The sequence below is a fragment of the Canis lupus genome, chromosome 25, assembly GCF_003254725.2.
Source record: "Canis lupus dingo isolate Sandy chromosome 25, ASM325472v2, whole genome shotgun sequence".
Classification (NCBI taxonomy): domain Eukaryota; kingdom Metazoa; phylum Chordata; class Mammalia; order Carnivora; family Canidae; genus Canis; species Canis lupus.
Genome location: NC_064267.1, coordinates 14035412 through 14057385, shown reverse-complemented (window position 1 = coordinate 14057385; position 21974 = coordinate 14035412). Strand labels below are relative to the sequence as shown.

At 43.6% G+C, this 21974-nt stretch overlaps 1 protein-coding gene and 1 long non-coding RNA gene across 17 annotated transcripts in view; both read left to right on the top strand.

Moving 5' to 3' along the window:
• The first annotated feature begins 4816 nt into the window (after positions 1-4816).
• LOC112669517 (uncharacterized) lies at positions 4817-7587 on the top strand. Its single transcript, XR_003142318.3, has 3 exons — positions 4817-4854; positions 6869-6942; positions 7216-7587. It is a non-coding gene; the product is annotated as an uncharacterized LOC112669517 (long non-coding RNA).
• Positions 7588-10128: 2541 nt separating this feature from the next.
• The window catches only part of ATP8A2 (ATPase phospholipid transporting 8A2), a 569987-nt gene continuing 558141 nt past the window's right edge, over positions 10129-21974 (top strand). For 7 of the 16 annotated variants that reach the window (XM_025462675.3, XM_049100903.1, XM_035717589.2 and 4 more), the window contains exons 1-2: positions 10129-10338; positions 14547-14691. Coding sequence is in view for 4 of the 16 variants with exons in the window: in XM_025462670.3 (XP_025318455.1) it covers positions 10742-10817 (76 nt within the window). In the remaining 12 variants the exon portion in view is untranslated. Of the gene's footprint in view, positions 10339-10688; positions 10818-14546; positions 14692-21974 lie in introns of those variants that run through there. The other 9 variants (XM_025462677.3, XM_035717600.2, XM_025462679.3 and 6 more) reach the window with 2 other exon arrangements.

The window sequence follows — 21974 nt, the reverse complement described above, 5'->3', positions numbered from 1 at the left end:
ATTGATTTATTGATTTATTGATTTATTGATTTATTGATTTACTTACTTACTTACTTACTTACTTACTTACTTACTTACCTATTTACTCGTAAGAGACACAGGCAGACAGAGGCAGAGGGGGAACAGGCCCCCTGCAGGGAGCCGAGGCGGACTCATCCCAGGACCCCGGGATCACGCCCTGGGCCACGGCAGACGCTCACCCCTGAGCCCGGGCTCCGAGCTGCTCCCTCCGGGGCCTCTGCGGGCCCCCCCCCCGTGTTCTGGTTTCTCTTACCGCAGAGGGCCTGCCCTCCCGCACACGCACCGCGCTCTCCGTCACCAGGGGGTATCTCATAGACTGGTTCTTCAAGGTTCAGCCCCAAACCACCTGGTGTGCCTGCCGCCGTCTAGGACGCTCGCGGGCCCACGCTGCATCTGCTGTGCAGACAGTGCTCGGCGGTCATCACGGGAGGGGGCACGGCGGGGCCGCAGCGCGGTAGGGACGGACGCCTCTGACACCTGCGGCGGAGGCCGCCTGCCGCCCGCCACTCCTGACCCTCCAGAGCCCACAAGGGCGCTCTTCTGTCGGTCCCAGCCTTGCCCTCTGCCTCCTGCCTGGAGCAGACCCCCAGACGCTGGCTCCTCGCCTTCCCTTGCGCTTCTGCCAAAATGCAACCTAAAGCATTCTGGCTGTTAAATAATTCAGAAAACGTCCATCTATCTTTGCCCCTCCTGTTAAATGCAGAGCAAGAAAGTAGAAAGCAGGAGAAAAACGTTGAATGTGATGTGAGCATTAATGTTTCTTTCTTTCTTTCTTTCTTTCTTCTTTCTTTCTTTCTTTCTTTCTTTCTTTCTTTCTTTCTTTCTTTCTTTCTTTTCTTTCTTTCTTTCTTTCTTTCTTTCTTTCTTTCTTTCTTTCTTTCTTTCTTTCTTCTTTTCCTTCCTTCCTTCCTTCCTTCCTTCCTTCCTTCCTTCCTTCCTTCCTTTCTTTCTTTCTTTCTTTCTTTCTTTCTTTCTTTCTTTTTTCTTTCTTTCTCTTTCTTTCTTTCTTCTTTCTTTTCTTTAGCATCAATGTTTCTAAAGTATCTTCAGCCCACAGAGGTGATAAAGCAGATAAGATAGCAAGCCAAGTATTCAATGTTAGCCTCCCAAAACATTGTTTTTGAGTTATGCTCAAGCAACTAATTCTCCAGGATTCTGGAGCCCGTTTGCCAAGAGGGTGTTTTTGACTTTGATCATGTCAGTGAGATCCGTCTATATCATAGCTGTGTTAATACTTATTTCCTTTTCGGGGAGCCTGTGTGGCTCAATCAGTTAAGTATCTGCCTTTGGCTCAGGTCCCAGTCTCAGGGTCCTGGGATCCAGGCCAGTGTAGAGCCCTGCAAGGAGCCGGGCGTGGGCTCCCTGCTCAGCGAAGAGGCTGCTTCTCCCTCCCCCTCCTTCTCCTCCCCTTGAGGACAGGGGCGCTCTCTGTCTCAAATAAATAAATAAAATCCTTTTAAAAAATACTTATTTCCTTTTCATTGCCAAATAGTATTCCAGGTATGGACACACCACTTTTTATTCATCTTTTCAGCTGTCAATGGACATTTCATTTTTTTCCGATTTGAGGCTATTATGAATAATGCTGCTATAAACATTGGGGCACAAGTTTTTGTATGGATGAATGTTTTCATTTTCTTGGTGGATTCCTAGAAGCAAAATTGCTGGGATTATAAATTTATCTTTACCTTTTTAAGGAACTGCTAAAGGGATAGCCTTCTGGTTCTTCCTACTCAGAATCACCTCTCTACCTGGAGAGTAAGCCTCGTTTCCAGGTAGACTTAGTCTGATTTGTCTGTGTGGTTCCTCAGGCCACTCCGGTGGTAGCAGGTGTGGGCTATGATACTGTTAGCTCTTTCCCAATCACTTGTCATGGACAGAGAGCAGGTCATAAAAGATGACAAAGCAACAGATGTTCGTCTGATGAACTTCAGAATTTAGTAAAAGTGAGTTTTTACTCATATTGTATATGAAAGGGCATGTGTTCGAAGCTGTGGCTACCTTTGGTGGTCTTTGGCCAGCAGCTGTGGAAGAAAATCTAGATACTCGATTAAAGCCTTTCATTCTGTTTATATAAAAGTATGCTTTTGGTTCCTGTTATTATGACTGTCTAGAAACACTTTGTTTCTTTTTTTAAAACATTTTAAAAAGATTATTTATTTATTCATGAGGGACACAGAGAGAGAGACAGAGGGAGAAACAGGTTCCATGCAGGGAACCCGATGCGGGACTTGATCCCATGACTCCAGGATCATGCCTTGAGCCAGAGGCAGATGCTTTAACTGCTGAGCCACCCAGGGATCCTGAAACACTTTGTTTCTTTTCTTCTTATTTATTTATTATTATTATTGTCTATTTATTTATTTATTTATTTATTTATTATTTATTTATTTATTTATTTTTTGACTTTTCTGTTGAAAGACCTCTTTGGAGGGTACAATAATTATGAATGTGGCCTAGACACAGAACTGACAACCGCTTGCCTTCTAACTGCACTTACTACCTACCTATGTGACCTTGCGGAAATTACTGCACTATTCTAACCCTGAGTTTTCTCATCCATAAAATGGGGAGAATCATGTAGTTTTTTCTCCATATTGTTTTGGAAATTACATGGTAAAATGTAAGTCAAGCATTTAGCTTATTGCCTGGTGCAGAATAAGCACTTAAAAATGCTAGCTGTTTTTATCATTATGATAAAACTAGTTCATCTGCTTTTTGACTTGTTCACTTGTCATGGACTCACTGTGTTGGCTGTTGAATTCCCCAATACTCTGCAGCTGTGTCGCATTTCCTAGATATGCTTTATTCTGTTATTCTGACATCCCCTCTGGCCCCCAGCTCTGCTTGGCAGCAAACACTTGCTTTAATCACTCTGACATTCATCCTTTGCACATGTTCAGCCAACTGAAATTGTAGCAAAGCAACAATTTTAGGCCAATGGACTCACTATATTCCTACACTTTAAGGAGAATGATTTGTACAAAATTTGAGAGAGTATAAGATGGAAATTAAAAATCATCATCCAGAGATAGTTACAGTTAATATTTTAATACTTCTCTCTCTAGAAAGCTATACAAATATAAATATCTAAATATACTTGTATATATAAATGTATATACATGTACATATGTATATAGAGAGATCACAACATATATACAGTTTTTCATCTCTCCTTTGTTCATTTAACATCATATTCTAAATAGTTTCTCAAAAGTTTCTCAAGCCATTACATATTTTTTGAAAATTTTATTTTTAAAGAGAATTAGTTTTTTTAAAGAATTTTAATTTACTTTCTCATTCTTTTGTCATTGGGCTTGTTTCCCAAGTTCTTACTATTATAAAAGACATCATTATGAGTATCCCAGTGCAAGCATTTAAAAACTCACTTCCTTTTATTAGTATTATAAAAGTTGAGGTATAGTTTATAGTGAAAAGTGTAGATCTTAACTGTATAGTTTGGTGAACTTTGGAAAATGCACACACCCAATGTCCACTCCTTTGTCAAAAAGAAAACAAACAAACAAAAAAACCCCCAAAACAACCTTTTTATTACTCCAGGAAGTTCCCTTGAGTCCCTTTTCAGTGAATCTCTACAACCTGACCCTTAGAAATTTTTTTTTTGCCTTTTCTTAAGCTTCATTTAAAGGGAATTGTGAAAAAGAAAGTTTCCCACAGATGATTTACAATCCACTTACTAGATCAAGTAGGCTTTTATCCAGCAATTCATGAATTAAGGAGTGTTCTGTCTAGCAGGTTAAAAGGCAGCTTTAAAGAGCTGTACAAGGCAAGAGATTTTTTATTGAGGTATAGTTGGTATATAGCATTATATTTGTTTCAGGTGTACAACACAATGAGTCAATATTTGAATACATTGTGAAATGATTAAAAGAAGTCTAACATCTGTCACCATACAGTTACAAATATTTTTTCTTTGATAAAATCTTTTAAGATCTACTCTTTTAGCAACTTCCAAATGTACAATATAGTATTATTAACTATAGTTACTAGGTTGTACATGACATCCCTAGGACTTATTTATTGTATAACTGTTAAGTATGTGCCTCTTGACCACCTCTACTCATACCATTCCCCACTCCACACCCCCATATATAGGTTTACCTTGTCTATTGGCCTTTACTCTGTCCTCCACAGATAATCATGTTTCTTACAAATGAAAAGTGGAGCAAGTCCATTGGCACCATTTTCCCAACAGCATTTGCTCCCTTCAGGTCTTTGTGTCACATTTGGTAATTCTTGCAATGTTTCAGACTTTTTCATTATTATTACATTTGTTACAGTGATCTGTAATCAACAATTACTATTTGCTGAAAGCTCAGATGATGGTTAGCATTTTTTAGCAAGTGTTTTTTAACTAAGGTACACACATTTTTTTTAGACATAATGTGACTGCACATGCAGCAGACTACAGAATAAACAACTTTTATATGTACTGGGGAATCTAAAATTTCACTGGAATCACTTTATTGTGATATTTGCTTTATTATGGTGATCTGGAACCAATCCTGCAATATCTCTGATGTATGCTAGTATGAGTGAGATCATATGGTCTTTCTCTGTCTGACTTATTTCATTTAGCATACTGCCATCAAGGTCCATCCATGCCTAAAACAGCAAGATTTCCTTCTTTATTATGGCTTGGTAATATTCCAGTATATGTATATGTGTATGTATATATATATATAAAATGGTTGTTTCCACATCTTGACTATTGTAAATAACACTGCAATTAACTTGGTCAGATATCTTTTTGAGTAAGTGTTTTTATTTCTTTCAGATGAATACCCAGAAGTGGAATTGCTGGATCATATGGTATTCCTATTTTTTAAAATTATTTCTTTATTTGAGAGAGAGCGTGAGTGGGGAAGGACAAGCAAACTCCCCACTGAGCATGGAGCCCTATATGGGGGCTCATCTCACAACCCTGAGGTCATGACCTAAGCTGAAATCAAGAGTTGGACACTTAACTGACTGAGCCAACCCCAAGCCCCTAGTATTTCTATTTTTAATTTTTTGAGGAACCTCCATACCATTTTCAATAGTAGCTGCACCAATTTACATTCCCACCAACAGTGTACAGGGGTTCCCTTTTCTGTGCATCCTCACCAACACTCGTTGTTTCTGGTCTTTTTGATAATAGCCGTTCTAAAAGGTGGGAGGTGCTATCACACTGTGGTTTTGATTTACATTTCTCGGATCACTAGTGATGTTGAGCACCTGGCAAAAAATTTTATAGGTCGAGGTGAGCAGGAACAAGGAGGTTGTACTGGGCATTTGCTGATTGGTTAAAGCAGGGTTACTTTCCTTGTATGGAGCAAAGGAACATCTTGGAACAACATTAGGTAATTTGTCCTGGACCTTTCTTTTCTGGGGAAGCCAAGCACAGAGCATAGAAACATAGTTAAGTTTTGGGTTGCTTATGTAGGGCTTAGCAGGAGGAATTTCAAGTTGGACCTAATCTAGTTACTCTAATGGAATCAGACCGTCTCCCCCCTTTTGTGTCTTGCTTTCTCTCAGCATAATGTTTTTTAGATTCATGTATGGTGTTATATACATTGGTAATTTATTCCCTTTTATTTCTGAGTCATAGTCCATTATATGGCTATATGACAATTTATCCATTTACCTGGTGATGGATATTTCAGTTATTTCCAGTTTGAGGCTATTATGAATAAAGCTGCTATTAATATTTTTAAAGTCTTTTTGTAAATATGTGTACATTTCTCTTGGGCAAGTACCTCGAAGTAGAATTTCTGGGTCATAGGGAAGGTGTACATTCAACTGCTATAGGAAATTACAAGTTTTTCAAAGTGGTTATAACATTTTACGCTCCCACCAGCAAGTATGGATTCTGGTTGTTCACCATCTTTCTACAGTATTCAGAGCTTGTTAATCTTGATTTCAGCATCCTGGTGTGTAGTGGAATGTTATTGTGTTTTAACTTGCATTTTCCTGATCATTAACAAATTCAATTTGTCTTTTTAGTATTGAGTTGTAGTAGTGACATATATTCTAGAAACAGGCCTTTTGTCAGATGTATGCATTGTGGATGTTTTCTCCTGGTCTGTGGGTTACCTATTTGTTTTCTTGGTGATGTTTTTTGATGAACAGAAGTTTTATTTTATTTTTAAAAGATTTTATTTATTCATGAGAGACAGAGACAGAGAAGAGAGAGAGAGAGAGAGAGGCAGAGACACAGGGATAGGAAGAAGCAGGCTTCCCGAAAGGAGCCTGATATGGGACTTGATCCTAGATCCTGGGATCACACCCTGAGCTGAAGGCAGACGCTCAACCGCTAAGCCACCCAGGTGTCCCCAGAAGTTTTATTTTTGATAATGTCCAATTTATAAGTTTTTTCTTTTATGGTTAGTGCTTTCTATGTCTTGTGTAAGACATATTTTCTCCTAGAAGAGAAAGTTAGTTTTTTTAGACTTTAAGTTTATGATCCATTTTGAATTAATTATTTGGTATGGTTAAGGGATCAAGGCTTATTTTTTTTCATAAGAACATCAAGTTGTTATAGAACTATTTTTTAAAGCTTTTATTTATTTGAGAGAGAGAGAAAGCACAAGTAGGAAGAGGGGCAGAGGAAGAGGGAGAAGCAGACTCCCTGCTGAGCAGGGAGCCCAATGTGGGGATCAATCCCAGGACCTGGAGAACATGACCTGAGCCAAAGGCAGATGCTTAACTGACTGAGCCACCCAGGCATCTCTGTAATAGCACTATTTATTGAAGATACTATATTTTCCCTATTGAGTTGTTTTGGTGTCTTTGTCAAAATTATTTAACCATATATACATGGATCTATTTCTGGACTCTATTTTAGTGATCTGTCTATTCATGTGTCTACACTACACTATGCTGACCAGAATTCACACTACAGTTAAGATTTGAAAACAGGTAATGTATGTCCTTCAATTTTGTTTTTGGGTCCCTTATTTTCAATGTCTTGCGTGTCTTTCATTAATTTCCATAAAAATTTTATTATTTTGGTGCAATTATATTTTATTAAAATTATTTGTTGCTAGTTTTGATAGATTGTACTTTCAAAAATGGCTGCAACAGTGTTTCCAATCCTTACCGTCTAGCAGAATCTTGCCCCTTTTCCATCAAGAGCTAGAGTCTATTTCCTGTCCTCTTGAAGTGACTGGGCCTTTGTGACTGCCTTCACAGGTTGTGGTAGGGGTGATACTGCATGATTTCCCAAGCTAGGTTAGAAAAGATGCCATAGCCTCCACCTGGCTGTCTCCTGGGACTCTTGGAAGCAGCCACCATGCTGTGAGGAAGCCCAGGCTACCTGGAGACGACACGGTGAAGTATACCAGATGACAGCCCCAGCAAAGATTCCAGCTGCAGCCAGCATCAAAAGCCAGACATGAATGCTAATAAGTCATTGAGGGGGAAGGGTTCTAGGGCACTTGCCCCTTTCAGTCCTTATTGACTGTTCTACTGAATATTTCTTCTTTGCTTCAATTTGGGATATGGTGTAAAGCGAAAGGAATCTGGAGTCATCAGAACACATTTACAGGATGTTGTAGAAGCCTGCCATAGAAGAATAAAGTTTTTTATTAAATAATCTTCCTTCCTGGATTCTTTGCCCAATACTATCAGGGTTGCTTTGTAGCCTGTTTGTAAATAACAACAGGGAAAGAGGAAAGAGGCCCTATGAAGAAAGCCTAAAAGGAAATTGATATGGGGACAGAGGGAAAGGGAAGGCGTTAGAGATTAGTAGTGCCTTCCGCTCTGTCTATATTGTTACCTAAACTGGGGACGTAGGTACACGGATGAATGCTATATGCATCTCTGTACCTTTTTATATGGCATAGATATGCAATTTCCTTTTTAAAAATGTTTACCTCTGTATAGACATATATGTACACACATAAAAGGGATATACATATATGTATACATGTATGAATATTTTTTCATGTGTAAACACTTTAAAAAGAAATAGGGTTTTAGTTTGAAGAAAGGAGCTTAAGGAATGGCTCAAAATCTTAATTTATATGAAAGAACTCGAGAAGGATGCAAGCTGATTGCTCTCTAGAACCATGAAGATTAAATAAGAATGGGCTTAAGTTAAAATAGAATTTAAGATGGTCATAGGAAGAACTGCTTGAAAGCCCTAGCTCCTTAGCATCAGACTGTGCTGCCAAGAAAAGTTGTGCAGATTTCCTTCCTTGGAATCTTGAAAACATGCTCAGCCTTTCTGCAGTCACACCACGGTGTGTATGTGTGTATGTTGGTGGGGGGGGGTTCTCTCTCTGGGAGATGGGTGTGTCTTGGCCCATCTCATTGCTTAGCGAGGGGGCAGAGAGTATAGAGAGGATGGAGAAACTCCAATTCCTCCTTTTATTCGACATCATACATTACGACGAAAAGAGCTACTCTGACTTAGCTCAGTGATATTTATCAACCCACAGTGCTAGGGGCTTGGTGTATCCTGGTTGGCCTGTCTTTGGAGGGATTTTCTTCTCCATGCTGCTTCTGTCACCTGACTTGTAAATGCTGGAGGTGGTGACTCTAGAGAATTGAGGCAAATGCTCTTTCTTGAGAAGTTCTTGCTTCTATAGGATAGAGACAAAAAATAAATTTCTCTATCCCTATTGCTCTGATTTTGCATTGCCTTTTTTTTTTTTTTTTTTTTTTACAAGTTTCTTGCATCTCCTTTGGTTCTAGCCTAGGCTGCCTCTGACGCAGATGGATGTATTTCTCCCAGAGGTCACATACCAGTTCCTGAATGATCCATATTGGCATTTGGATTCTAAGACTAATAGTAAATACTGGTCATCGGCTAGCTTTTGTTCTTTGTGCGTGTATGTCTGTAGAAGATCTCAAAGATAGGAGTTTGGTCTGGATTCCATAGTGAAATGCCATCCTTAAGTTCCCAAGAGAGATGCCAGCTAGTCAGATCAGGGAAATTAACCATGGCAGTCAATGAGAGAACACAAATTCAAATGAATTACCCATTTATTGCTCCTTGCACCTACCATGTCATCTTCAAAGTGGGCCCACTGAATCTCAATGCTCTACCAAGTTGTTAGGGAAGTTTTGGTTCTGAGAAGCTACAGAAACAGAAGTGCCCCTATTCATTTCATGATAAGGATGCACAAAATCAGGGCAAGGCACTGGGTCAATCTGTGGTGGTCAAAGCAATGTTCTATATTTAACATATTCAGCTTCTCAAAAATGAAAAATAACTTCTATCTACTCTTTCTTTTTCCATCTGGTTATGATAGGAACATTTTTCATCCTAAAATTTGGGGTTGAAAAAACTCCATTTTTCACTCAAGTCCTTTTCAGTTCTGCTTAGCCTTCAAAGGGTTATCATCAATAGAAAATTGACTGAATTATTAGAGACAAAGTTTTTGACAAAGTCACTGCCAGGATCAAGCGGCTTGAAGTTTACCTTCAGCAGCTATGAGGACCCACTGAGAAAACATCTCCCCATCCTGAAGTTCAGCTCAACAATTTAGAAAATTTTCTTCTTCAACATCCTACTGAAAACTCATTTCTTATTAGAACCACTTTGTTTTGTTTTGTTTTGAGAGCCCAGAAGACACAAGCAGGGAATCCTACTTGGAAGCTAAAGTTGCCAGCCTACTGTCCATCCCTTCTGCTATTTTTTCCTAAGAAAACTCGGAGCAGAGATAGCCAGTAGGAGGTTGAGGGGCTGCATAGGTGTTTTCTCATGGGGCACCAATTCTTTCTGCGGAACTCTGTCCTTCTCATCAGCCCTCCATGTTTATGTTAAATTTAATGTGATGAGCACATCAATAAATGTAAGGTCGGACTCTTCTTGAATCATCTTTGTTTTCATTCTGAGGTCAGAATTTCATCAGATATTAAACAGATTCAGCCTCCCCCCCCCCTTTTTATGGAACTGTGCCCAGAAGGACCAAACGCGGTATAAACACTGATGAGTAAAAACAAAAAATGGATCAAGTGACCTTGGACAATTCACCTCACCTCTCATGGACTTTGTTTCCTACGGAAGGTGTGTCGGGGTGTGTGTGTGCGTGTGCGTGTGTGTGGCGCGAGCTGAGCAGCATTCCTAAGGGCTCCTTACAGTTTTAACATGCCACCAAATTAGAATTCTAAGCGGGTTGGGGGTTAGGAGTCCGGGGGCTCAGGATTTCTTTTAGTTCCAGGCCCTGCGTCTTCGAAATACCTGTCCCTTGAAGAACGGAGACCGAGCGCACCAAAATGGACCCGGGGCAGAAACCGAGAACAGGAAGGACGCTCTGAGCCCTGAAGGGCTCGCACGGGACACCTGCACCGCAGGACGAGTGACAGGTAAAGGGCGCAGCGGACGGGCACAGGCCGAGAAGGGCCGGGAGGCGCGTCGGGTCCGGGCAGAGCCCCCGCCCCGAGGGACGCCCCACGGCCCCCGCGGCCCGCGCCTCCCGCCGCCGGGCCCCTCCGCGCCCCGCCCCGCCCCGCGCCCCCCTCCCGGGCCCGCCGGCCCGCAGCCGTGGCGTCCGCCGGCGCCGCCGCATTGGCCCGAGGCTGCGGCACGGCCGGCGCGGCGTCCTCGGCGGCGGCACAGGCGCGGCCCCCGGGCCCCTTGCCCCCCGCGCCCCGCCGTCCGGCCCGGGAGCGCGCCCACCCATGGCCCTCGGGCCGCCGCCCCTGCGCCCCGCCCAGCGCGCAGCCCCCGCCGAGCGCCCGGGGCCGCCTCGCCCCCGCACGGGGCGCGATGCCCAACGCCTCCGGCCTGGACGCAGCTCTTAAGATGTCCCTGCCCCGAAGGTCGCGGATCCGCTCGTCCGTTGGTGAGCGGGGAGGGGCGCGCGCGGGGAGGGTCGGCCGGGCGGGGGCGCCGCGGGCGGGGGGAGCCGCCCCCGCCCCCGCCCCGCCCTCCGCCCGCCTCCCTGCGCGGGGCCCCCGCGGCGCGGCGCTCTCGGCCCCTGGAGCGCGGGGCTGCCCGACACCTGCGCCGCCGGGAGGGGCGGGGGCGCCAGAGACCCCCGTCCGCCCGCGGGCCCGGGGTGCGTGTGCGCGCTCGGTGTGTGTGCGTGTGTGTGTGTGTACGCGCGCGCGCGTGTGTGTGTGTGTGCGTGTGTGTGTGTGTGGGTGTGTGTGTGCGCGCGCCAGCCGCCGCGCGCATGCCCTGCCGCCCTGCGCGGGGGTGCCGGGCCGCGGCTCGGGGGGCGCTCAGAGCGCGGGGCGTCTGCCCCTGCCCTGCCCCGCCCCGCCCCGCCCGCGCGCGCGCTGCTGCGCAGAGCCCCGGGGAGCCTCGGCGCACAGGCTCGGTCCCCGCACGCCCCGCGCTCGCGCGTCCGCGTCCCGACGCCTGCTGCTCCTCTGGAGCCCGCAGTCCTGGCCTCGCAGCACGGCCCCGGCCGCTCACGGCTGGACTCGTGCATTTCGTTGGTTGCGAACATATTTAGAACCCCGAGCGTGTTAAGCTGGATGCTCCCTGATTATGATCCACGCTGCGTTACCCAGATCCCTCCCTTACATGGTGAACAGTTGAAAGAGAGCTTCAGAGGGGACCAGCTTTCCGACTGTCTTAGGACTCCCCGCAGATTTGCAGGCGGCTCTTTGGTAGGAGGAGGGAACAGGGTTTGCAGTGTGGGGCTGGGGCATTTGTAGTCTCCGTGAGGCTTTTGTTGTTCTGAGAGGATAGGCATATGAAAATTAACGACTTGCCGATTTCTGCAGCTGAGTCATGCGACATGGAAAGCGCTATCTGGTAGTTCAGACCTGTGCTCCTGAGGAACGGGGCACCTTCACATCCACCTGAGGAGAACCCCGGTGTGAGAGGACCATGGGGTTGAGGCTAGATTGCAGGGAGTGCAGGCTGAAGCCAGAGACCAGCTGGGAGGCGACAGCAGTAATCCAGGTGCCAGATGGTACCTGTGGCAGTGCTGGGGGGGGGGGGGGGTTAGTGGGCACATCCTCCATATGTCTGAAGGGAGAGCCCACAACATTTGTTCATGATTTGGATGTGACGCTTCAGTAAAAGGAGAACCAAGGGATGGCTAGAAGGAAAAAGAAAGTGGAAGAACATGCCACTCACTGAGAGGGGGGGAAAGTCCAGAAAGAACAGGGTACTTATTTGTGGAGGGGGAGGTCCATGACTTTGGTTTTGAAGTGCCTGCTAGAGAGAGCAGAGTGGAGATGTTTAAAAGGAGTCTATGAGCTTCTCTGATTTATGAGCCTGGAGTTCAGGGGAGTGGTCTAGACCAGAGATGTAGATTGGGGTCCTCGGCAGGACCAGCTCCCTAGCTGTGTGACAGAAGAGTTGCACAGAGCCCCACTTCTGGACGAATCCTGCGTTTGTTCTAATGCTGTGCTGAGCTGTTGTGGTGTTGGAAGCCTTACTAATTTTTGAGTGAGGGGCCTGCTTTTTCATATTGTCCTGGGCCCTGCATATGATGTAACCAGTGTGTATACATGTGGCCCAGAAGAGAAAGATCCTTGGACAGAGGCCTGGGTACACAGACAAGTTCAGGGAGGTTAAGACAATAGCCAAGGGGCTTAGAGGATGGCCAGCGAGGTCCCAGGCAAAGCCCAGAGTGGCGCTCTGGAGCTCAGTGAGCCAACTGTTCAGAAGGCAGGGGATGCTCAGCTGTGCCCAGTGCTGCTGGGAGCTCAGGAAAGGCGAGGCCTGAGAACAGTCCATCACAGAGTACAGGTGACCTTGCAAAAGCTGTGTTTGTGTAAGCGTGGGCGAGAATGTCTACAGAACAGCCTGAGAGAGAGAGAGAGAGAGACGTAAGAGGACAGATACTGAAAACAGCAAGTCCAGGCGCACCTGGATGGCTCAGCAGTCGAGCGTCTGCCTTCTGCTCAGGTGTGATTCCCAGGTCCTGGGATCAAGTCCTACATCGGGCTCCCTGCGGAGAGCCTGCTTCTCCCTCTGCCTGTGTCTCTCATGAATAAATAAATAAAATCTTTGGGGGGGAAAAAGGAAACAGCAAGTGCAGAATACTCTTTTGGGTGGATTTTGTAGCAAAGGGGCAGAGGTTAAGTTGAGTGGTAGCTGGAGTCGGGAAGATGTGTTTCAGACTGTTTTATTTGAAGGCTAGTATTACAGTCATACAGTTGGATGGAGTGTCAAAGTAAGGCGGTTTTTAGGAAGTAAGGAGGGACAGTGATCTGAAATCAACAATGAGGAGCAGGGTCATCAAAGCAGAGCAGTGAAGGCAAGAAGTCCAGAGGTAGGGGAGATAGGATATTTGCTGATGAAAGGCTGCAAGTTCCAGAAGACGGGAAGGTTCTAAGAGGTGGTGTCTTTGTGAAGAATCTGCATATAGTGTGAGGAAGAAGGGGGCCCTTGGATTGTGTGGGCTCTGTGGGGACACTCCTATAGAAGAGGGTGAAGGGCCTGATAGACTGAGTTTGGATGATGACCAGGGCAAGCAGAAGTGCTAGGGCTGGGGGTGCTGGGAGGTTGGTCTAGGAGTGTCCTGAGCTCTGAAACCACTTCTTTCCATTGACAGAAGTGTGCCGCCATGAATGGGACATTGGCATCAGCACAGCTAGCACTCAGAGCTTTGGGTCCCTTTGTCACCCATTCTGCAGAATGTCTTGACTTCTTTTTTTTAAATAAATTTATTTTTTATTGGTGTTCAATTTACCGACATACAGAATAACACCCAGGGCTCATCCCGTCAAGTGCCCCCCTCAGTGCCCGTCACCCATTCACCCCCCTCCCCCTCCCTCCTCCCCTTCCACCACCCCTAGTTCGTTTCCCAGAGTTAGGAGTCCTTATGTTCTGTCTCCTTTGGGTCCTTTACTCCTCCATGTGTATTTTTTTATTTATTTTAAAAATATTTTTATTTATTTATTCATGAGAAACACACACACACACACAGAGGCAGAGACATAGGCAGAAGGAGAAGCAGGCTCCATGCAGGGAGCCCAACATGGGACTCGATCCTGGTACTCCAGGATCACACCCTGGGCCAAAGGCAGGTGCTCAACCGCTGAACCACCCAGGCTTCCCTCCATGTGTATTTTTAAAAGAACCTTTTCTAAAATGAAGTGAAATAAAACAACATCCTGATAGAATTTGGGTTAAATTTGCATTAAATTTATAGATTAATCTGGAGAGAGTAGACGTTTAAAACAATGTCCTTTTAACCATAAACGTGGTATTTCTCACTATTTAAATGTGTCCTTTAAGTCTTTTGTTAAACTGGTATAATTTTTTCCCTAGATTCCTATGCATTTTAAAAGGTTTATTCAGAGATACTTGTTACTAGAAAAAAATGGGGTTATTCAAAAATTACATTTTTAATTGGATTATTGCTGATGTTAGGAAAGCTATTGAAATTTTTTGGTGATTGTGTATCAACAACCTAGTGAACTATCATAAATTTTGAAAGTTTAGGATTCGTTTAATTTTTTTGTGTAGACATTTGCATTATCTGCAAATAATTTCATTTATTCCTTTATAGTTGTAAGTCGTAATATTTTTCTTATTTGATTATATTTGCTAGTACTGCCAATAAAAACTTTGACCGGAAGTGCTATTCTTGCTTTGCTCTTAGAACATTAAAGGGAATGCTTCCAGAATTTCATGGTGAGGATGATGTTTGCTGTTGGTAGCTGCTCTGTGTTACTCGAAGGAAGCACCCTGCTCTTCCTACCCAGTACTTCATTTAGGGCAGAGGAGGATTTATTATGCCTATTAAGGTAATCACAAGGGATCAGCAAAATACTTAAAGATACCTGGGTGGTTGTGAGGCCTTTCCTTTTCCTCTCTGGATCTTTGTGTTCATTAAAAGTGAATCGCAGCCCACATATCAGAATGGCTATAATAAAAAATAATGACATCAGCAAATCCTGGCAAGGATGCAGAAAACTGGATCACTCCTCCGTTGTTGCTGGGGGCAGAAAATGGCACAGCCACTCAGGGACAGGATTTGGCGACTTCTTTGCTTGCTTGCTTTTTAAAAATTGAAGTAATGTTGACACACGGGGTTACATTGGCTTCGGGTGTACAGCATAGTGATTCGACATCTCTGTATGTTACGCTGTGCTCACCCCAGGTGTCGCTACCAACTGTCACCATTCAGCGCTGTGCACTCTACTCTCCATGCTGTGCTTTTCATCCCCGTGATTATGGGATGACAGACATTCCATCACGGGAAGCCTCTACCTCATCCGTTTTGTCCATCTCCCACTCCCCTCCCCTCTGGCAACCTACCAGTTTGTTCTCTGGATTTATGGGTCTGTTTCTGCTGTTTTTGTTTGTTTTGTTTTTTAGATTTCACATGTAGGTAAAATAATATATTGGTCTTTATCTGACTGCTTCTACTGAGCATAATACCCTCTAGGCCAATCCATATGGTAGCAAATGGCAAGATTTCATTCATTTTATAGTTGAGTATATTGCATTGTGTGTATGTATATCACATCTTCTTTATCCATTTCAATGATCAGTGCACAATTATCAATGGACAATTAGGTTGCTTCCATTTCTTGGCTATTGTAAATAATGCTGCAGTGAACATAGAGGTGCTTATATCTTTTTGAATTAGTAATTTTATTTTCTTTGGGTAAATATGCAGTAGTGAAATTACCGGATCATATGGTATTTATATTTTTAATTTTTTGAGGACCATCCATATTTTTTTTACAGTGCCTGTACCAGTCTTCATTTCTTCCAATAGTGCACAAGGGCTCCTTTTTTTTTTTCCATATCCTCACCAACACTTGTTAGGTCTTGTCTTTTTTGTTTTAGCCATTCTGACAAGTGTGAGGTGGTATCTTATTGTGGTTTTGATTTTCATTTCCCTGATGATGAGTAATGTTGAGCATCTTTTCATGTGTCTGTTGGCCATCTGGATGTCTTCTTTGGAAAAATGTCTATTCAGATCTTCCACCCATTTTTAATTGGATTTTTTTTTTGGTGTTGAGTTGTATAAACTCTTTATGTATTTTGGGTATAGTAGTTTCTTATAAAGCTGAACATGCAGGTGTCCTTTGATATAGCAGTTGTAATCTTGGGCATTGATTATGGAGAAATGGAAACCTTTATTTCCTTCTTTATTTTTTTTTTTTTTTACATTCATATATGTATTATCATGGGCTGTGAACTGGGAGCATAGGGGCTGTGTTAATAAGGGAGAACATTAAACCAGATGTCCAAAGAAAGGGTCTGGGTGCAGGTAGCAATTCTGTTCATCTTTCTAAGGGAATTTTGATGAGGTGATCTCTAAGATCCTTTGCAACTCTAAAATTCACAATTCCCCTTTGGAGTCAGACTCCCGCATTTATCTTTAATTCAGTTAACTTAATTTGCACCATGACTAGCATCCTAGTAGCTGATGCTTATTTTGAATGCAGACTTTCTTGTCAGTAACCTTGTTGTCCTGATTTTGGCATTCCATTGTTCATTAAAACATCGTTCTTTTCCAGACTTACACATGAGTATCCATAGCGGCTCTATTCATAATAGCCAAAATTTGGATGTTGTCGATGGCTGAAAGGATAAACAAGCTTTGGTATATTCACAGCATGGAATACTTTTGAGCACTGAAAAGGAGCCAACCACTTGGATGGGTTTCCAGGAGTTGTGCTGAGTAACAAAAATTTCAATCCCAAAGGCTACATGTTATCTTATTTATATGACATTCATGAAATTGCAAAATTACAAAAATAGAGAACAGATGAGTGGTTGCCAGGAGTGAAGGAAGGTGGTGATGGGAAGGATAAAAGGGTGACCTCAGGGATCCTTGTGGTGATAGAAATGTTTCATATCCTGACTTATCTGCTATCAGTGTCCTGGTTGTGATATTGTGCTATAGTTTTGCAAGATGTTTCCATGGGGGGAAAGCTAGGTAAAGGGCACACAGAATCTCTTTATTTTCTTACAACTGCATGTGGATCTAGAATGATACCAAGATAAAAAGTTTAGTGGAAGAAAGGTAAACTATAGTAATTTTTATCAAAAGAAAATAGTCGTCACGTTTCAGGTCTGGAAATACACTCTCAATTCAAGACATTTGAATGATATCATTGTAATTTCATTGATAGGCTGTTCCCTCAGGGCAATTAAATTGTAAACCACCTGTTTTTGTCCACAGCAGAACCTCTGTGTTTGAGAAGCTTCGTGCTCGGCACATTAGCGCCTGCTTGATGTATCTTGGTAGGGTCTAGGGTAGGGGTGAACTCAGACCTTGGTGTACTACCTTACATTTATTTTCATTTTTAAAAAATAAACTCACGGTGAAATTTGCCTCAAGATTATGTGCTGAGCTGCATACTGTTTATTAAAATAATTCTGAGATTATTATTTTTTGCTTATGAGATATCTTTGACTCCTTCCTTAATCTGGGTATTCAGGGGCACATTTGCCAATTCTACTTTTCTCCAGTTAGATACTTTGTGTTAGTGTGTCTCAGTCATTTTACCAGATGATGGGAATACAAAGGCTAATAAGGGGTGGTCCCCCTGCCCATATGAAGCTTACAGTTGGCTCAAGATTGAGCCTTTTGGTCCGGTAAGGGAGACAGTTGGAATTGGAATTATTGATTTGAACAAACGAATGTTGAGTGCCTACTATGTGCTGGGTACTACTCTTGGGGCTAGAGATGGAGTGGTGAGCAGAACAGGTGTGCTCTCATGAAGCTTGTCGCACTGTGGATGGTTACAACCCACGGGTTCAGTGTTCTCAACTCCTATCCTGACTTGCTGTGACACTCATGAACAGTGACACTCATGGATGGTGCACACAGTTGAATAGTGAAGTGGGGGTGTGTGTGTATGGGTGTGCGGAGGGGGGTGGAGGTGAACGGTGAGGACAGAAAGGAAGAGGAGTTGTTTTTTAGAGATATGATGTCAGCAGTTTCTAGGGAAGAAGCTTCCTCCCTATTTTATTAGGTTTAGGGATTTGGCTTAAATGACACCTATTAGCAATGAAGAGCTAGTGGGCAGTAAGCATACAGGCCAAATACAGAACCTGGAGGAGTATGGATCTTCCAGAAGCTGCCCCTAGTGTCCTCGTCCAAATCCCGTGTTGGACCTATCCATCTCTTCTGTCCTCTCCTGGTCAGCAAAGGTGCTTTTTTGCTGTGTTTTATTTAAAAAGTGTTCCCACCTGGACTTAGTTTTCCCATAACAACCTGCCCCAAGTTTCAAGGGGGTGTTGGAAAATTAGGGTGGATGAAAGTAGAAAGAGCTCTGATACTAGAACATGAGGGTGTGTTGGAAGCTAGAGCTGGTCTATTGGGTCTAGAGTATGCAGCTCATGACCTGCTGAGAGAGGCCCAAGGTGCCCACCTGCGGTCGGCAGGCAGCTGCTCAACACTCGAGCGCCCGCTTTGGGAAAGCGAAGACCCTCAGGCTCATTTTGATCGAAGTGCAGTTTCAGTACACTTAACCAGGGAAGTGGTCACAAGACTTATTACTTACAAAGCCCAGAAATGGGATGGGGGTGCAGTGAGCTGCAGGAAGGGCAGCCCTCCAGCCCAGGTCAGGAGTGAACAGGAGAGAGAACAGGGTAGCAGGCACCTATTACTTAAAAGGCCATCGGGCAGAGGGTACTAACTTTTCCCCAACCTTAACTCTAAGCGCTTATTTTAAAAGGCACCTGGGGAAAAGCAAAATTTAGTAGTGCCCTCCTAAACTCAGGCCTGTATCCACCTGCCCAGACCCCAGCTATGAGTCGGGTTGTCAGACTGTAAAATACTTAAGTGGTGACTCTGAAACACAGATGTGGTCTTTCATCGTAAAGGGCTGGATGGCATCTCAGAAATGGCTTCATCCTCTGGTTTCACAGAGGAAAAAAATAATTCAGAGACACTCCTTGCTTGTTGGTTAGTTTCCAGCAGGACCAGGTAATCCCCAAACCCAGCGCACTGTCGACTCCTCCAGTGCGCCTGGTTCAATATGACACCCAGGTTGAACAGAACAAGTTCTGTTTCTGTGTTCTGTTCCTCAAATGGAAACACATAAAGAGCTGGGCCTAATTGGCTCTGCTTCGGTTTTCTGTACTGTCTACCCTGTGAGTACTCAATAAAAAACGCTCTGACTGAGCTCTGTCATGGATTAATTTTCGAACTTGGCCTAACGGTCTAGATTATGTTTGGAGGGTTCTTTATGGCAGTCATATATCAGGGTTAAAACACCTCGCTTTGGGATTGGAGAGAATTGGATTCAGTTCTGTATGATATTGGAAAGCTTCCTTTATTTCGATTACAGATGCAGATGAAAATAAATTTTGTACCCCACAGGGTAGTTGTGATGAGTGAGCAATGTGGATAAAAGTACGCACGGTAATTATTTGATGCATTTAGAGAACTTTGTGATATAATCAAGTTTATATTGGCAGCATGTCAGATCTTACTCAGGCTGCCCATCACTATTCAAGGTAAACTCCTGCACCCAGATACTTACCCTTCATGCCATCAGGATGGGAGGAAACTTCACCTGTCATTATTCCCCCTCTAAATCTCACCATGGAGGCCTGACAAGGAGTCACTGTTGGAGCATTTAGGTATCCTTCGTGTGCCATTGTCTAGGTGTGTGTGATCACCCACTAAGCACTCAGATTAGGGATACATAATTCATCCACCAGTGTCTCTGGAGGCTTTCACCTTCTGTCCACTTGTCCTGGCTTCAAGGCCATTCTTTTCACCCTACAGTGGCCAATAAGCACCTCAGTTGATGGCTTAAGTTGCTTAATAATTGATTTTCCTTTCACAGCGGATATTTTATCTTAAACCCTTCTCTGACAGAGGTGCCAGCTAGATCAAAGGGTTAAATTAAATTATTCTAAAAAAAGTTTTCAGACATTATGGGAGGATGTCTACAGAACACCTTTAAAGATGAGTTTCTGCCTTTCCTCCTCAGATCTTTGCGTTTACCAAATATAACCTCTGGTCAATACCATCCTGGATATAAGATATTATTTACATCCATTTAGGCCAATAAAAGTGCTCGGGACGAATGTTAATAACCATTAAGACTAAAAATAAAAGTGACCTCATATCTATGCCCAGGGAGTTTTTCTCCATCATTAAGGGCAAACTCAGGAACGAGACCTGGGAGAGAGCCCTTGCCAGGACAGAGCACAGAGGCCATGGGGATGGCCAGTCACCCATGCAGAATACCTTGACAGCCCATGGGGACGCAGTCACGCGTGGATGCTGGGTCTGCCTGCAAAGCTGTGTTCATAAGAGTGCATGAATAATATTGTTCATTCATCAGCAGGGATTGTGGAGGGCTCACTATGTCAACACATTACCGTAGGTGGTGTATGTGTGTGTGTATGTGCACACGTGCTATTTATGTGTGTCTCTTGCTCAGACACTACATGTCTTACCTTGCTCACTGCCTGTCTGTAAGAATCAGAATCTGATATAACATCACATTTCACCCTAAAAAGTGATCTAATCCTGATTAATTTTGATGTAGAGGTTTTACATTTGCAAGTAAGCTTTCCAGTCTTTTATAATCTTATGCCAAATAATAAGCAAATGTTACATTTCACACATTTTGGTGAAGTGTTTGGGGGCTGCTTCTCCCTCTTCTGTCTCTAGAGATACTGTGTTAGCTGCAATCAGCGCTGAGGCTCCCAGGATTACTGTAAACATTTTAAGTACATTACTGAGATTGGTCATATGGGAAATGGGGCTAAGTGAATACTACATAGAGCAAGGACCTCTCTACTCTGACATTTAGAATCTCATTCCAGATCTTAAGTTCAGGGAGCATTGCTTTTTTCACCAGCCTTAAATGATGCATGCATATCATGGAGAAGCTCATTCACATTCAGAGGGAGAAAACCGTGGCCTGCTGGTGAGCTGTTCAGCTTCGTGCTCCATGGGATCAGCCTCTTATGAACTATTTTTAGCTACATAACGATTATCCTTATTTAAGACTCGTTTCCATTTTCTTTCTGTTTTCTTTATTCCAATGCACTGAGGCGACAGAACTTTGGTTTTGAAACTACACAGTTTTTATCTTTGGACCCCCAAAGAGGTAGTTACTGTTTATCTAGCAAACACACAAATGGATCTTTTGTCCTCTGGGATCTTGGGAGCCTGGCTCAGCAGCTGAATTTAACTGACCGAATTGCTAAGAGTGTGAGGTGGTGTGCGGTGTTTCTGTTCTGTCCTCAGTCCCCACAGTCCTTCCCCCAGATTCCCTGCGCTGTTCATTGGTGCTGGCAAGAAAATTACAGATACTGCTCTCTGGATCCACCCCACATTCATGTTCCTGTTGACCCTGATGCTTGAAAATACGTCTATTCAACTCTGTTTGACTCTTCTACTGACTGGGTTTCAGATGTTAGGGTGTAGGCAAATGTTCTGGGAGGGAAGACACCAGTGTGGGCAAGTGATTGAGGGGGCCCCAGGTAAAAATAAATTGGGCTGGGTGTAAACACAAGGGATCAGTAAAGATCGCAAATGAAGTGCACGGTAAGGGGCTATTACAGTATTCCAGGTGAGAAATAATGAGGGCCTGGTCCAGGGCAACACCAGAGATGCAAAGAGGGGAGTAACTGTGGGAAGCAAGGCTGAGTTGTAATCAACAAGGTGTAGAGATGGAACCAGGCAGATAGAAAAATCTGTCCATCCTTGCCTGATCTTTATTTGTCCTTTGAGAGCGTACTTTGCAGAGCATCAGCAGTACTTGGAGAGTCAGACATTATCAAAGTCAAAGGTGACTTTCTAGATCTGTGCGGTCCCAGATGGTGGCCACTAGCCACAGTGGCTACTGAACACTTGAGGAGTGAGTCAGAATTGAGCTGTGCTCAAAGTATTGAAAGTATCATGGAGTTTGAATACTTACTATGGGAAAAGAATCTAAGCCATCTCATTAGTATGTTTTATATTTACTACATATTGAAGTAATATTTTGGATAGGTCAAGTTAAATAAAATATTCCAATTTTTTAAAAAAAGATTTATTTATTCATGAGAGACACACACACACACACACACACAGAGAGAGAGAGAGAGAGAGAGA